Here is a 15,596-nt window from a genome sequence, read left to right as displayed (position 1 = left end):
AATTTATTGTTCTTCTTAGGAACTACTACTATATTAGCTAGCTAGACCGGATATCTTACCTCCCGGATTGAACCAATTTTAAGTAGATGGGTTACCTCTTCTCTAACGAATTTATTTCTTGCTTCTGCGATAGGGCGCTTCTTTTGCCTTACCGGAGGTACGCTCGGGTCCAAGCTCAGATTTTGCACATCTATATCTATTGGTATTCCTTTAGTATCCTCGTGCGACCATGCAAAACAATCAGCGTTAATTTTAAGGAATTCAATAAAACCTGACCTGAGCTTCGGATGTAGTCTTGTTCCCAAATGGAATTTCCTTTTTGGGAATTTTTTGAACAGTGCAACCTGCTCTAGCTCTTCTGTCATGGATTTCATTGCGTACGTTTCCTCCAGTACCTGAAAATACCTTGGTACATGATATTGCTCCGACACTCCTTCCCCCGAGGAAACTTCTTCAGGCTCGGGGTCGAAAGTCAGTTCCGGTAACTGCTATGTCGCAGGTCCCTTCCCCTTACTATGGGAAATCAAGATCACATTCATCTCTCTTATTGTCGGTTGATCTCCCATTTATCTGCTTGATCCCCTCGTATGTTGGAAATTTCAACAATTGGTGGTACGTCGAAGGCACAACTTTCATTTCGTGCAGCCATGGCCTTCCCAGGATGCTATTATAACCTATGTACCCATCTACTACTTCAAAGAGAGTCGTCTTCGTTATGCCCTCGGCATCCGTAAGCAGTAAAATTTCCCCACGGGTTGTCACGCTGGCGAGGTTGAATCCAGCAAGGAGTTTTGTTGCTGGGACATTACTCCCGGTGGGTTTAGCTTGATCCAGAACTCTCCATTGTATGATATTGGCGGAACTTCCTGAATCCACTAAAACATGTTTAATTTTGAATTTAAAAAATTCAAATAAATTACCAGTGCGTCGTTATGCGACATTAGTAATTTGTCTGTCTCTTTGTCCGTAAACGTGATATCATCTTCCCGGAACCTCTTGCTATAGGTCGTCAATACTTTTGTCTTCTTTGCGGCTGAGAAGGCGGTCCCATTAATTTCATTCCCTCTGAAGACCATGTTGATCTTTTGGCGCGGAGGTTCCCCTCCTACTTTCGAGGTTTGCGTGTCTCCCCTGTCCCGACCATAATTGTTCTTGGCTCGTTCACTTAAGAATTCTCTTAGGTGACCCTTTTTTAATAGAATTGCCACGCCTCTTTGATGTCTCTCATGGACAACACTTATTCCACCGCACTGATGTTGAAATTATATTCTGATAACTTTGGATAGGAAGGGCCTCGTGACCCTGGGATCTCCCTATCCTGCAGTGGTCTGTTATTTCGCTCACGATCGATTCTCCTATTATTGACAAACTTGTCAACCGACCGGAAGCTCCTACCGCGACCTTCCGCCAGCTCGCATGGTTGAAAACGGCCCATTGAAACTCGTCTATCTGAGTCGGCATCGTCTTTCACTTTATCTTTGTTCTTCTCTTGTCCTTTTGCTGATGACGGGAAGTCAACCTGATCGTCTTCGATCCTTATCTTTGACCAGGACCGGTTGTGGACATTCCCCCAAGTTGTCGCTTGAAACTCGAGCAGACTTTCCTTCAGCTTCTGGGAAGCATTCAAACTCCTTGAGCTTAAACCCCTAGTGAAAGCTTCAACTGCCCCTTCGTTCGGAACAACCGGTAACAACATCCTTTCCTTCTGGAACTGGCTAACAAACCTTCGTAACTATTCATACTCTCCCTGCGCGATCCTGAATATGTCTGCCTTTCGGGCTTGTACCTTTCTGAAACTGGTATGAGCCTTGATGAATGAATCTGAGAGCATCTAGAAGGAATCTATGGAGTGCTCGAGCAGTAATGAGTACCACATCAAGGCTCCCCTCGTGAGAGTCTCACCAAATTTCTTTAATAATACAAATTCAATTTCGTGAGAATCCAGATCGTTTCCTTTCACTGCTGTTGTGTAGGTGGTGATGTCTTCATGTGGATCTGAAGTTCCGTCATATTTCGGCACTTCAGTCATTCCAAACCACTTAGGGATCAGTTCTGGGGCTGCACTCGGTTTGTACGGTAATTGAATATACTTCTTCGAATTCCGACCCATCAATATAGGCAGTGCACCCGGGATCTGACCCATGCGGGCATTGACTTCTTTCATGAACCGCAAAAGTTCTTCCTTGGATGGGTCGTTGTCGCTGTTGAGTCCAGATTTTCTCCCCTCAGGCCCGTCGGAGCCAACTTCGCCCCTGGAGAATTGTTGTCGACTCTCTGCATTGTTTGGTTCGAAGGAACAACGGGAGGAACTGTATCTTGCCTATTTGCATTATTTGAAGTGCCCGATAGCTTTTGTTTTACTCTGTCATAACATGATCCTGCCGCTTGAGGTGGCCTAAGATGATTGCTTGTTGCTCTTGTAGGATCCTCACCGCGTCTGCTACGTGCCCCTGGTCAGCATCATCTGGAGTCGCTTCCCGTACTCGTCTGGGGTACTGCCCGCCATACACCGGCGTGGAATCTCCCCCCTTATTGCGAGTGTCGCTAATTGAGTCCTCAAAATGGGAGTGTTCCCCTTGAACCTCAGGATTGTGAGTATTGTTAATGGTATTGATTTCCATTCTTTGTGATTTTGCGAAGACAAGAACGATCAAAGCTTGTGAGTGAAGGAGGTAAGGATCAACTTAACCACACGACTGTCTAGGCCTCACGGTGGGCGCCAAACTGTTTGCTCGTAAAACGGTACAGTTAAATTTGTTCGCGGTTTCTAGACAGATGAATTAATTTGATCCCAAAGAAAATGAATTAATCGATCAGATGTAAGATACTTAGCTTAAAATGTAGATGAAATGATGGATTCGAAGAGCCCGGGAATAAGATTTCCGGACACAATGATGATAAGATTAGCAAGCGAGAAAGAGAGAAAAAAAAGGTATTTGATTGCTCTGTAGAATTTTGTCAATGTATTCCAGAAAAACCCATCCTTTACAATGATAGTTGAGCCTATTATTTATAGCTCAGTGGGCGTAATGGTCGGGCCCACCACTAATGACAATTATCGGAGTGTGATAATGAAAACTTAACGGTAAACATAAATGCTCAAATTTCTTTAATGAGTTGTTACTCTTTAATGTTGTGGAATATTCTTCATTAAATGCCATCGGGCGCATCATGCTTAATGCCCTTACGAATTTGTCTTTCTCGGTGACACACGAGGTAGTTGTGCCCGGTTTTCCATCCTCCCGGTTTTGATTCCACTCGTCCCCTTCTTAGGTGGCCACGTAGCATCACGTATTTTACCCAATATAAGTATTATTTATCATGTTAGCATGTATCACTCCTACGATCTCCTAGTACTTAATAAAATAATCTTGGCACGACGTGTACTTACTATAGTATGAAGATCTTATTACATAGTTCATTGCTCGGTTACTTAACTAATGATAATTGTGTAATATTGTATGAAGATCCTATTACACAGAGTTGATTGTTCAGAGTCAAACGGTTACTTAACTAATGATAATTGTGTAATATTGTATGAAAATCTTATTACACAGAGCTGATTGCTCAGAGTCAGAGGATTACTTAACTAATGATAATTGTGTAAGAAAATTCAATTTTATTTATTTTGTAACAGAAAAGTCATTTTATTCTTATTATTTCACCTACAAAATCACTCTACACATTCTGCCATGATATATGCAAATTACCTCCTCTTTTTAACTAGTTGTAACTTGTAATATTGTTAGGTCTGGTTAAAACCAATGTGTATCTTTTGGCTCTTATGGAGTGGGAAAAGTAGTTCAACTTACGAAGGAGTAGGGAACTCAATCCAAAGAGTGAAAGTTTTCTATATTTTTCTTTTATCTTTGGAGTAAAGAGCAAATTTATGTTGTGTATAAATTGTTGAATATAGATTCTAAAGAATAGGTTTTAACTACTTTAACCTTCAATAGAATTAATGCCAAGAGCTATGATGCATTTATATTGCACGTGTATCTGATGTGAATTACTATTAATTACTCAAAAATTATACATTTATGCTTGTACACATTGTAAAAATTTCCATTTAGTTAATAACAGATATTAAAGAAAAATAATCGTCTGTATGATGTGTCACATCAAAAGAATGAGTGGAAAAACAAAAAGGTGGGTGAAGATGAGTTGAAAACTAAAATTGCATTGATATTTAACTTCTACCTAAAATACGTAACTATGTAAATATGCACGTTCCTATGATAGAAATCTGAGTGAAATTTCCTTTAAACAATTAAAATCTCAATAATCAGACAATACAATTCTAAAAAGCAACACAAAAGAGAAAGACAAAGGTAGAACAAAAGAACATCGACTTACAACTTAATTCTTTCTTGTAACAATTTTAGCCACTATTTTCCCCTATCGCTTTTAAACCAATTGGTTCTCTATCCGAACGAAAAGGAAATATTTCACTATAGAAATCAACTGGACTTGGATATTTCATCACACTTTTAACGGTTTCAATCTCCACTTCTTTCTCCTTATTCCACAAATGGTTTCTTGTATTGTCAATACACCAAAGCTCTAACATTTCATTCGGCGATAGACAAATAAATCCCAACTTCCCTTCGTACTCCACCAGTTTTTTGTCTGTATAATCTTTGTTTTCGGTTACTAACTCTGGAAGTGAGAATCTTGAACGAGCTTCTTTGCCATTATAGTTTAAGACTAATACGTGATCATCATCTGTGAGAAAATAAACTAAACCACTTACATTAATAGGGAGACAAGAGGATTCGAAAAACACATCGTAAGGGAGTGAGATTATATTTGTTCGTCTCCAGGCAAAAGTCTCAGAGTCAAAGATTTCGCAACAATAATTGCCAAGTCCCAAGCGCCTATAAACAAAGATTCAAATGAAGGAAATACATATATGTAAACCTAATTTTAGCAAAAGCAAAAGCCAATCAATGAACGATAGATATATGATTCGGAACCTAAGAAAATTAAGATGCAAATTTTACATACGACGAGGTGGTGATAAGTCTTGTGACAAACGAATAATCTTGAAATATAAAGGACTTGATTTGAGTACCACTAGAGCAACTTTGACAGTTTGATATCTCGTTTTTGGATTAGGCAACACTTTCCATTCTCGGGTACTAGGTTTGCAAATATAGTACATATGATTACGATTCTTTATTCTTCTCACACAACATAAAATCCCTTGTTTTGAAGATGCCTCGATCTTTGTGTTGTGAAAATGGTTGAAAATTTTATATTCAGGTTTATTCAAGGTTTTAACTGGTAGATGCAATGGATCTTTTCCAGAGCAATCGTCCATTGAAACAAACTCTGTAACGTACTTGTTGTTTTCTAAACCTTGAACGAAGTAACCTAAAATATTATTTGTTCTGTGACAATATACTTGCATAAAACCTAATTTATATGTCATGTTTTTCCATGTCTTGTTAACTACTTTGCAAGCATCTAATGTTTCCAAGGAAGTTGGAGTTAATATCTCGAAAGCCATATCAGATGGAAGCTCTGAAGAAGCCATTAATGGAACGTAACTCTTTAATTAAGGAGTTAATTTCTAGAGAAAATAAAGAGTGTTTAGTTAATGTAAGGAAAGATAAGGGATTAATGAATCTTGAATCACTACATCAGCTTGAAAGTATAACTAATTTATAATAAGAGGAAGTACGTTGAAGATAAAGCAGGTAATTAAGATCATATTCATAGAAAGAAAACAAATAAAATAAGAAGGCATGCAAAATAAGAAGGTCAGCAACTTTTCCTTCTTGCTCATACTTACTAGGCGATTACCATATTTTCCCTTTATAATAGTATGCGATCTCAACTACGAGAACTGTATTGAGTACTATACCTTTTATTACTGTGGGGTGCATTATTTTACCAAATTAGAACTGAAGCTAGAAAAAGAAAAGAAACAAATATTTGTCCCTAAATAATGTAGTTCAAGATCAGATTTCGCAGGGTGGTGTATGGTTTGCTCATCAATTTCTCTTGATTAATGTAATTTTTCTATGAGATCGCTTTGAAGGATTAAGCAAGTCGAAAATTCTGCGCGTAAATAGAGCTATTTATTATTAAGTAAGATTAAATTTTTCTATCAATGTATTCTTTCTCACGTAGAAAAATGATATTTGTGTCGTTTAAGTGAAAAACGTGAGAAAATTAGAGAACAATAATTAAAAAAGGATGATTATGAATTATTTTTTTATTTTAAAAAATTACACTATATCTTTTTTTTCAGTTTATATGATACGATTATCATTTTAGAAGTCAAATGGTATTTTTATTCAAAATTCTTATTTATTTTAAGTTAATTAATTATAAAATTGTGACTTATGGTACTTTTAAAAAAAATTAAGTACATCGTTACAAAATTTAGAAGTTGAATGAAAATTGACAATTGGATAATTAGATCTTTGTACTTTGAACCTCGAGGAAAGAAGTAAAGGAGAAGAGAAAATAAAAAAGGAGATATCTCAAGTATAACTTTGGATGTAATGGATATTTTTTGTTTACTTCTAATCTGGAGATATTTCATTAGAAAGAAATTGGTATAGAACTTGTCAACGAGTTACTATCTATTATACAGTTAAAAAAATTTAATTGTATTGTTGCATAACAAAATTTTCTTTCAATTTTGGTGAAAAATCAACCAGGTCAAATGAAATAGGACGTAGTATAGACAAACTAATATATCGTCATTCGGCTTCAAAATGATTAAGTAATTTTTAAAAGGCTTAGGCGTAAGGCGGGGCGTTTTACATATGCCTCACCGAGGCGTAAGCCCCGAAGCATGGGGCGTAAGCCTCATAAGTATTTAATTTTTAATATTTTATAACCCGAGGCACGGGGCGTAAGCCTCATAGGTATTTAATTTTTAATATTTTATAAAATAATACAATTACAGTAAATATTTATAAACAAATAAAATTGCATAAAAATTAAAAAAAGTATAAATATGTGAAATATATATATGTGTGTGCGCGCGCGCAAGCGCTTCATCCCTACAAAAACTAGTCAAAATAATCTATTATACGCTACTTAGAAGCACAAGTAATTTGAGTCGAAAAGAATAAAATTTTCTATATGGAGGAACAAAAAGGATGACTAACTTACAATTTGAACTTTGAACTTGCTACTATGAATAGAATGTAGTTCTTTTTGTATTTGTAAAATAAAAAATAAAAAAATATTCATTGCTTTTGGAGATATAAGCAGACTAGCGGACAAGATAAAGAATTGGAAAAGACCATGAATTAGGGCTTCAGTCATAAAAATGTCTTGACTTTAAAATTTAATACATTTCAGTTCCTTTTTAAAACTTTAACTTTCAAGTAATTACCAAGCTGACTTTTGAGAATTTGGGTATTATATGAAGGACCTATCAACAAAGTTTGTTTTAATTTGAAAATGTCTTACGCCTCACTAAAAAAACGCGCCTTAAACTCCCGGGCGTACGCCCCGAATTGCTGGGCGTACGTCTCTTGAAACTTTCGCCCCACACCATCGCCTCGGGCGTTTTTGGTGCGCCTCACGCCCAGGGCTCGCCCCGAAAACGCCTTTCAAAACACCGGTAATAATAAGGTTAGTAGTAGTAATAGATCCAGTAGGTAAATTTAGTTTCCAAAGCTTCAAGATCCAACTTGTGATGCTGCTGGCTTAAAGTCTATTTCATTGGTACAAGCCTACATAAATGCAAACACAAATGTTCTACTTAATTGTATCCGTTAAACAAATTGTTGGCATTCTTAAAATAGTACGCACATAAATGATTTGCATATTTTTTGTGTTGATCAACAACAAAAAAACCCAGTAAGTGCCCACAAGAAAGGTCTTGGGAGAGTAGTGTGTATACAAACCTTACCTTACTCGGAGAGGTCAGAAAGGTTGTTTCCAATAGACCCTGGACTTTGTGTTGATCAACAATGATTAAAATATCGACTAGGGGTTAACGACCTCTAATGTCAACGCCATTGCGACAGAAGTCGGTACGTCAATAGGTGGTAGCAGGACAAAGTAAATGTAGTGCCCTGAGTAAAGAGATTCTTCTCCTAACTATTCATCACTCAAACCCGCTGTTTGGTATAAACCTGTAGAAAGGTTTTCTTTCCATCTCTGGTACAATCCTGTCTCCTAATTCTTGCACTTCAGACAAAAGCAAACATTTTCCTTTCAGATCACCCAGTAAAAGGAAAAGAAGTTATATATAGACATCACCTTCTACGTGCAAATTCTCGATCTGTTTCTGAACATAAAGTGTACAACAGACAATTTACAGAAAGCAATCTCCTGGATATTAGCAATCTCTATGCAGCTTGAGACCAAGGTTAAAAACGACGAAACACTTTAGTTTCTTAATATTCAGTTCTGTCTTTAACGTCGATTTTCTAAATATAAGGCAGTAGTAGCAGCAGCAAAATGAACTAGTGTCTGAAGGTAAAGGAAAATCATTGCTTTTATCTTTTTGTATTGAGAATATAGCAGGTACGGGGCTAAAAATTATATTGCCAACAGAATATTATGCTAAAATCTAGTTTCTCACAGCTTGTGCTGATTGAGCTGTAGCTATCATTTGAGCCATAATGCTAGCATACTGTACAGCTGTGTGCTGTGAAGTATATTGATCAGAGAGTCCAAACTCTGAAAAAATTGGTTCAATGTGCACGAAATGACCTGGTAATGATCTTTTCGCAAGAGCTTCCTGCCATATGTCGAAGAATTCACCCATAATCTGGTGTGATTTCTCCCATGAGGAAATTGGAAGATATTCCATCTACAAAAGAAACAAACAACTTGTGAGGTCAACATGCTCATAACATAGAACTGCTTGAAATTTATAAACGACCGTTGCAATGCAAAGACTAGGTGGAGAAAAGCTAAGTACACCCAATTAACGCATACTATATAATCAGAAGAAAGACGGGGGAGATCATGCTGAAGATAATGGGAGGAAAGGAAAAGAAAAGAACGTCCATTGTGTATTTGAAATAGAACCTACTAGTGGGCTATTTGGGATCCATTTACTATTTAAGCACATGCAGCCAATCCATCAATACTCAGGTTCAAAGTGAAGTGTGACATGAAGTTCTGTTCCTAAACATATCAGCACCCAGAAAAGTTCATCATTCTTTCTTCGTACTCTAAGGTAGACCATCTTCTCAGACTAGTCTTCCTTTTTCTGTTGCCTCCCCCCCCCGGGGGTGGTGTTGATGCTGCTAAAACAGCTAGAGAATGAACTAGGCAACATCAAATGATATCCATCCAATAGTGCATACTGATAAGATAGTCATTATCTCACATCAGCATTTCGAGAACCTTAATAGAGATAAGATCAACAAGATAGTTCCCACAGAGCATCACATAACCCCAGAGACACCAACAACTATTGACTTGATTCTATCCATTCCATTGTACTTTCTTTTAATACGAAAAGCACTAAGAGTCAGTCCTTCAGCCAGCCCCATAGAGGTCTCAAGTGAAAATATGTTTATGCGACCATGTTCTAGCATTAGGTGTGTGTTTGGTACGAAGGAAAATGTTTTCATGGAAAATGAGTGGTTTTATCGCTTATTTTCCCTTGTTTGGTTGGTGATTGAAAAACGTTTTTCGGAAAATATTTTCTATTGTTTGGTTAGAGAGTAGAAAATATTTTTTATGCTACTCTCTTCACCCCTTCCCAAGTCTCCATGTTTCCTTTGCTCCCCACCCCCATAAATACCCAACGTTTTTCGGACTCTATTTTCTTCAAGAATTTAATTATTCTTACAAAAATTCACACAAACCCAAAGGAACTAATGTGATGTTTTACTTTTTTAGGTAAAAACAACGTTGAAATTTGTGCTCCATAACTAAAAAGAAAATACTCTTTTTTTGGTTGAAAAAAAAAATACTCTTTCTACAACATGAAAATAAAGTACTCATTTTATTGAAATGAAAGAAAATACTTTTTCTACATCATGAAAACAAAGTACCCATTTTGTTGAAATGAAATAAAATACTTTTTCTACATCATGAAAAGAAAATACTATTTTTGTTGAAATGAAAGAAAATACTTTTTACTACATCATTTTGTTAAAATGAAAGAAAATACTTTTTCTACATCATGAAAAGAAAAAATACTTTTTTTGTTTAAATGAAAAAATATATTTTTATATCATGAAAAGAAAATACTCATTTGTTGAAAATGTACTCTATCTATAACATGAAAAGAAAGTATTATTAATAATATTTCTATTTCGGATTGGGGCAGGGTTGGATGGGAGGTAAGGGTGTGTGGGGTGGATTGGTGGGGAAGATTGAGAAAATGTTTTGGAAAATGTTTTCCCTTCTTTTAATAGGGAAAACATTTAAGCTAACCAAACATGAGAAAATTGAAAAATATTTTCCGAAAAATGTTTTCTTTCCTACCAAACACACCCTAAGTAAAGGACAAGTAGTAATTATTTTAGGAAGGCAAAAAGGCCTCGTGGCCACCTAAACTTGCACCCGTTTTTCAAACCGGTAAATAAACTTACAACTTTCCCATTTGAATACCTTAACTTAACTATTTGCATATTAATAAACACCTTTGACCATTGACCATGCTTATGTGGAAGTGATGTAACTGATGTGGCAATAATGTGTGCCAATCACACAAAAAAAGCGCGTGAATATAATGTTTTATTAAAACAAAAACCGTAAGTCAGAAATATAAATTTAAAATAAAAAGGAAAAGAAAAAACTTCTATCACCCCCCTCACGCCTCCCTTGTCAGCGCAGGTGAGGGTCACGCTCTGGTGGAGATATTTAAATCATAAGTTTTGATCAAGTTGAGGTGTCCAAATGGGAAAGTTATAAGTTTGTTTACCGGGTTAAAAAAAACGTGCAAGTTTAAGTGGTCACGAGGCCATTTTGCCTTTTAGGAAAGCACAATAAATCAATTCCTCTCCATGCAGAATACAAAGCATAATAGATCACAGAAATCCTCCATAGCTATCTTCCAGACTCCAGAGAAGGCTTAACCACATAGCATTCAACAGAGAATAAATATCTAAAGCTATTAAATACCTCCATAACTATTCCCCTCAAGCTCTCAGAGTGGATTGGAACAACTTTGCCTACTCGCAGCTGGAAGTCACCAAGTTGATATTGAAACCCCTATGTAAGTCAAATATTTTAATGAGTATTATGAAGTAGTGCTAAGTAAGTCCATTTTTAGAATTCTGAAAGATAAATCAAAGTAAAAATGGAAAATTATCTTCTAAGAATCACCATAGAGAACAGACAACCTTCACCAGCAACATATAGTGCTTTTGGTATTGCAAAAAACAAGCTTGGCTAGTTCAAAAATGAATCCTGTTTGAAAAGGTATAGCTGGTCAATGGCCACCCAACTGGATAACACAATTCTTTAAACTTTATTTTAGGCTGAATAAATAGACACCTAAACTTGTCAGGATTTTAGATTTAGACACTTAAACTAAGCTCATGGTCTATTAAGCGTTTTATCTCTATTCAAACTATACCTATTAGACACAGATGTGTTGAAACAGTTAAGAAAATACATGCGTGTGTTTCACACGCTGGTGACACGGCAAAGAAGCCACTGAGAGAATAGTTTAGGTGCCTAAGAGAAAGTTTAAGGGCCCACATAAGTATTCAGTCATCGTCATGAAGTTCTTCAATCTTCACTTATATTAATTAGGTAAATAATTTTATTAAAGTGGGGAAGTTCTTCACTCTTCACAAATAATTGAAGCACAATAAATGTGGATAATATCACTTATAGACATTTAAATTTACAAAAGCCAAGACTGTGGATGGTGCTAGATAACTTAATCATCCTCCTGCAGTAAGAACAACAATTTGCAGATCTCAGTGATACAAACCTCAAAATTAAGTGCAACCCTTGTTTTGTAAGACTGCAACTTCTCCATTATCGTCTGAATTGATGACTCTGCTTCCAAGATCAACCGTTGCCCTCTAATTACAAAGTAATACTTGCTGGGCTGTTCTTGAAGCGAAATACCCAAAAAATCACGGGGAAACTCCAATGCATTTGCTTGTTCTACTAAGAGGGGAAAAAAAAGTCACTCCACAATCAAATCTCCTATAAAGGTGCAAAAGTACTCACAAAAATGACAGCAAGGTTGCCCCCGGGGATTTGGCCTAGTGATACGAGGAGGGCAACGTGTGATGTGTAAGTTAGATGTACATCATGGGTTCAAAGCCTGCCGCAGGCAAAAACTAGGTATTTAAGCGGCAAAAACTAGAGGGGTGGGCCCAGTATACATCGAGTTCTGAACCGTGCACCACTGCCCTTGGGAAATTTCTCGTTTATAAAATAAATGATATGCAAGGTTGAAGCAGGTTCACATGTGCACAATATATGCACTATCAAGCCTAACTAGCCTGAGAATGAATAGCTTAAACTTATCGCTAACATATATGTCAATGCTTGTGTGCATCTGTTATATATTGCCTAACAGGACCACTCCTTAACCCTCAGGGGTTGGCCTGGTGGCAATTGACTTGAGCCTTGGGGTTTGCTCCCTTTCAAGGTCTCAAGTTCGAAACTCACTGGGTGCAAACAATTTCTGAGGGCCATCGGACTGGGTCAAACCTGAATTAACCGTGGTGCACTTGCGGGAAACTCCTTGCCGAGGGCCTGTGCACCCCCGGGATTAGTCGGGGCTCAAAGAGACTCGGACACCCGGTGCAAAATCAAAAAAAAAAACAGGACCACTCCTTTTTTTCGCAAAGTACAAGTTTTCAGCCTTACCAAAGGCTGATCAATGAGAGCCTAACTTTTCATTCTCAATCTCTTACCTTGACATTTCATATTAAATTTTTTACCCTTTAAAACTTCACATCCTCTTGCCCCCTCCCATTTTATTTTGTAAAATTCTTCTTACTCGTGCTCCTACGCGAGTTTAACACTCTTCCAAAAGGCTGCCTTACAGAAGAGGAACAATCCATCAAACAATCAATCAATTAACTACACAGTTAGTGTCAGCTAGATAAATCCTCCAAATCATTTCAATGCTACTTCGCTTATAAATAGTTTATCTTACAGAAGAGAAAACCTACCTATAAATCCAATCTTTTTAATGAATTGATTGATTGTAAATCACCCTTTTATAGTAAATCACAGGTTGGTACATGAATAAACTTTTACCTTATCCCAAAAAAAAGAAGCAAAGATCCTTCATAACCATTCTGCTCTATTCGGACCCAAATTTCCAAAACTACTTTGCTTATAAATAATTTACCTTACTGGAGATAAAACCTTCCAATCTTTTTAATGAATTCAGAGGGGGGGGGGGGGGGGGGTAAAAGCACTCATGTATAGTAAATCACAGGTATCAACAAAAAATGCTAAAAACCCAATTTTTTTTAATGAATTCAGAGGGAAAAATCCACCCTTTATTGTAAAACACAGGTATAAACAAAAAATGCAAAGATAATACTAGTATTTATTAAATAGATTACATGGTTAATTATGTAATGAAATACCTCGGAGCATGGGTTTGTAGAAGCTAAGAGTAGCTTTCCACCTTCCTTCTTTAACCCCATTTATACTCTCAACACACTGAGATACTTCTGTTAGTATTTGAGTGTTGACTGTTGTGCCTGCATTTGGCTGCCAGTGCAAAACCCTAGGGACAGACAAAGTAACACGGTATACACATAAATATATAAGCATATGCACCAAGATCTATAAGAAATGTTACTTTTTTTGTAAAATTCAAGAATTATTTCACGTTTTTTGTAAAATTCAAGAATCATTACCATTTGATTGGCATATTGTTGATTGCAAAAACAAGCTGGAGAAAATTACACTCTAAAACCCTTTTAGCCCTTTGGCTCCTTTTGGAGGAAAGAATGAAGGGATGTTTTTCCCAAAGTGTGCGCTCGTTGGCTGCAAAATTCCAGGAATATGTAGTTTTTGTGAGAATACCAAAATATACAAAACTCATACACGGAATGCGACTTTCATGTGTCCTAAGTAATCAGATGTAAAGAGCCGTCAAGGAGTGGCATTAGCTCAAATCGCATTCTTCTTATAAAACTCAATGCTGGAATGCAACTTATGAAGCTCAATTAGAATTCGCAGCTTTTAAGTCTCAGTGGTCGAATGCATTTTGCTCTTTCCATACTCTGACCATGTTGCAGAGAGTATTCATACTCTAAGTGCAGTTAAAAATTGCAATTAATTGAAATGCACTCATGGCTTGCGATTTACCTTTTAGATTCCTTACATGCGGAGATTATTTGTACTATAGACTATTTGTACTAAAACACACCCATAAATTGCGACTATGTGAACTTGAGGATCAATGCACTGGAAATGTTTGTTGCTACAGAGGCTTTGTCATTTCATGACAGGGCAGAAAATATTCCTTTTACTGATCAATTCTCAATGGGTTTCACTCAATTGCTAACAGAACAAACATTTGATGATTGGCTGCGGGCGACAAATGAATTTTCAATTGCCAATATTGGTGCTAAACGCCTAAACCCAATGACAATTGACAACCACAATATTCCATTCTTGACAAAAGCTGTGCTAGACAAAGATTACTACTATATGGCGACATGTGAATCGGAGAAATGCGGGAATATATGGATCGAGGGGACCAAATTCAGAACTGGAGAACGGCCAATTTTTTGATAGCAAAGACCAAATGAAACGGGCCAAAAAAAATGTGAAGTGTTTACAGAAACAAAGAGCTCACTGTTATTAGTGTCATCTACTGGAAAATGCTAATTCGAGTGAGGAAATGTCACTATCGGAACAAAGTACAAACTCAAAACCACAAAATAATGCAAATTCAAAACAACTATTAACACCACAAGATCATAATCAACAGAAGGGAGCTCGGATTTTGAAAAGAGAAAAAATAGAAACTTTAAAAACTCAAATTGTGCAGAATCTATATTATTTTTTTAAAACAAAAAGGGAAATCTTGTTACATATCGTGCTCATAAATTAAAAACGATTTGTTTAAGGAATTACCTGAAAATAAAAAGGTTTTGATTAGGGCTTTTCTCCGACGAAGAAGGGAAGGAATTGGAGGTTGAATGTAGGTTATGTTTGAGCCCAGACCACGGCGGGATATATGAGCATTTACATGCGATATACAGTCGCAGTCATAATACTGATTTATGCGATCTATACGTCGCAGTCGTAATATGCGATTTAAGTCAAAACTCAAAAGAACATATTATAGGAGAAAATTATAATGAAGGGAATCTTGAAATTACACATGGGAAAAGTAAAGAAAAAAGCAAGTGCCCTACTAAATTTTTTAATTTTTTTCCCTTTTAAAAGATAACACTTATATTTGTATTTGTGGTAATAAATTATACACGTGTAATTATATTTAGCTAACAGAGCATGATACGTGGAACAATGAGGAAATGACAACTAGCATATTTTATTTAAAAGATGTATAAAGCACAAGAACACCCACGAGATAATGGAGAACCAACGTTCGAACCTAAAACAATTGCTTAAGAGGCACGAGCGGAATGAATCAAGACTGGAAAGAGGGAAGATTCACGGACCTACAATTAATGAAGAAGGAGAATCAGAAT

General features: G+C 36.5%; 2 protein-coding genes across 4 annotated transcripts; both read right to left on the bottom strand.

Moving 5' to 3' along the window:
* Positions 1–4,381: 4,381 nt before the first annotated feature.
* On the bottom strand, positions 4,382–5,539 carry LOC104090472 (F-box protein At5g41720). Its single transcript, XM_070178212.1, has 2 exons — positions 5,038–5,539; positions 4,382–4,725 (listed from the first exon to the last, which is right to left on the bottom strand). The coding sequence occupies exons 1-2, from the start codon at positions 5,537–5,539 to the stop codon at positions 4,382–4,384; spliced, it is 846 nt and encodes a 281-aa protein (XP_070034313.1).
* Positions 5,540–8,218: 2,679 nt separating this feature from the next.
* LOC104110479 (mediator of RNA polymerase II transcription subunit 20a-like) lies at positions 8,219–15,201 on the bottom strand. Of its 3 annotated transcripts, none has more exons than XM_070177124.1 (6): positions 15,016–15,187; positions 13,788–13,917; positions 13,512–13,654; positions 11,885–12,066; positions 11,065–11,154; positions 8,219–8,791 (listed from the first exon to the last, which is right to left on the bottom strand). In XM_070177124.1, exons 2-6 carry the CDS (start codon positions 13,799–13,801, stop codon positions 8,549–8,551), a joined length of 672 nt encoding a protein of 223 aa, XP_070033225.1. In that variant the 5' UTR covers positions 13,802–13,917; positions 15,016–15,187; the 3' UTR covers positions 8,219–8,548. The 3 variants fall into 3 exon arrangements, with proteins under 3 accessions (XP_070033225.1, XP_070033226.1, XP_070033227.1); XM_070177125.1 differs by having other exon boundaries at positions 11,885–12,063; positions 15,016–15,184; XM_070177126.1 differs by lacking the exon at positions 11,065–11,154 and having other exon boundaries at positions 15,016–15,201.
* Between the last annotated feature and the right edge of the window lie 395 nt (positions 15,202–15,596).

This window comes from Nicotiana tomentosiformis, chromosome 6 (genome assembly GCF_000390325.3).
Source record: "Nicotiana tomentosiformis chromosome 6, ASM39032v3, whole genome shotgun sequence".
NCBI lineage: Eukaryota > Viridiplantae > Streptophyta > Magnoliopsida > Solanales > Solanaceae > Nicotiana > Nicotiana tomentosiformis.
This window is presented reverse-complemented; position numbering and strand designations above follow the sequence as displayed.

Coding starts and splice junctions, on each gene's coding strand:
- LOC104110479 (XM_070177124.1), bottom strand. Junction 12,067..13,511: donor CTACAAACCCATGCTCCGAG/GTATTTCATTAC, acceptor TTCCCCTCTTAG/TAGAACAAGCAAATGCATTG. Junction 8,792..11,064: donor TGAGGGGAATAGTTATGGAG/GTATTTAATAGC, acceptor TTTCTTTTGTAG/ATGGAATATCTTCCAATTTC.
- LOC104090472 (XM_070178212.1), bottom strand. CDS start 5,539: ATGGCTTCTTCAGAGCTTCCATCTGATATGGCTTTCGAGATATTAACT. Junction 4,726..5,037: donor TTTATATTTCAAGATTATTC/GTTTGTCACAAG, acceptor ATTTTCTCACAG/ATGATGATCACGTATTAGTC.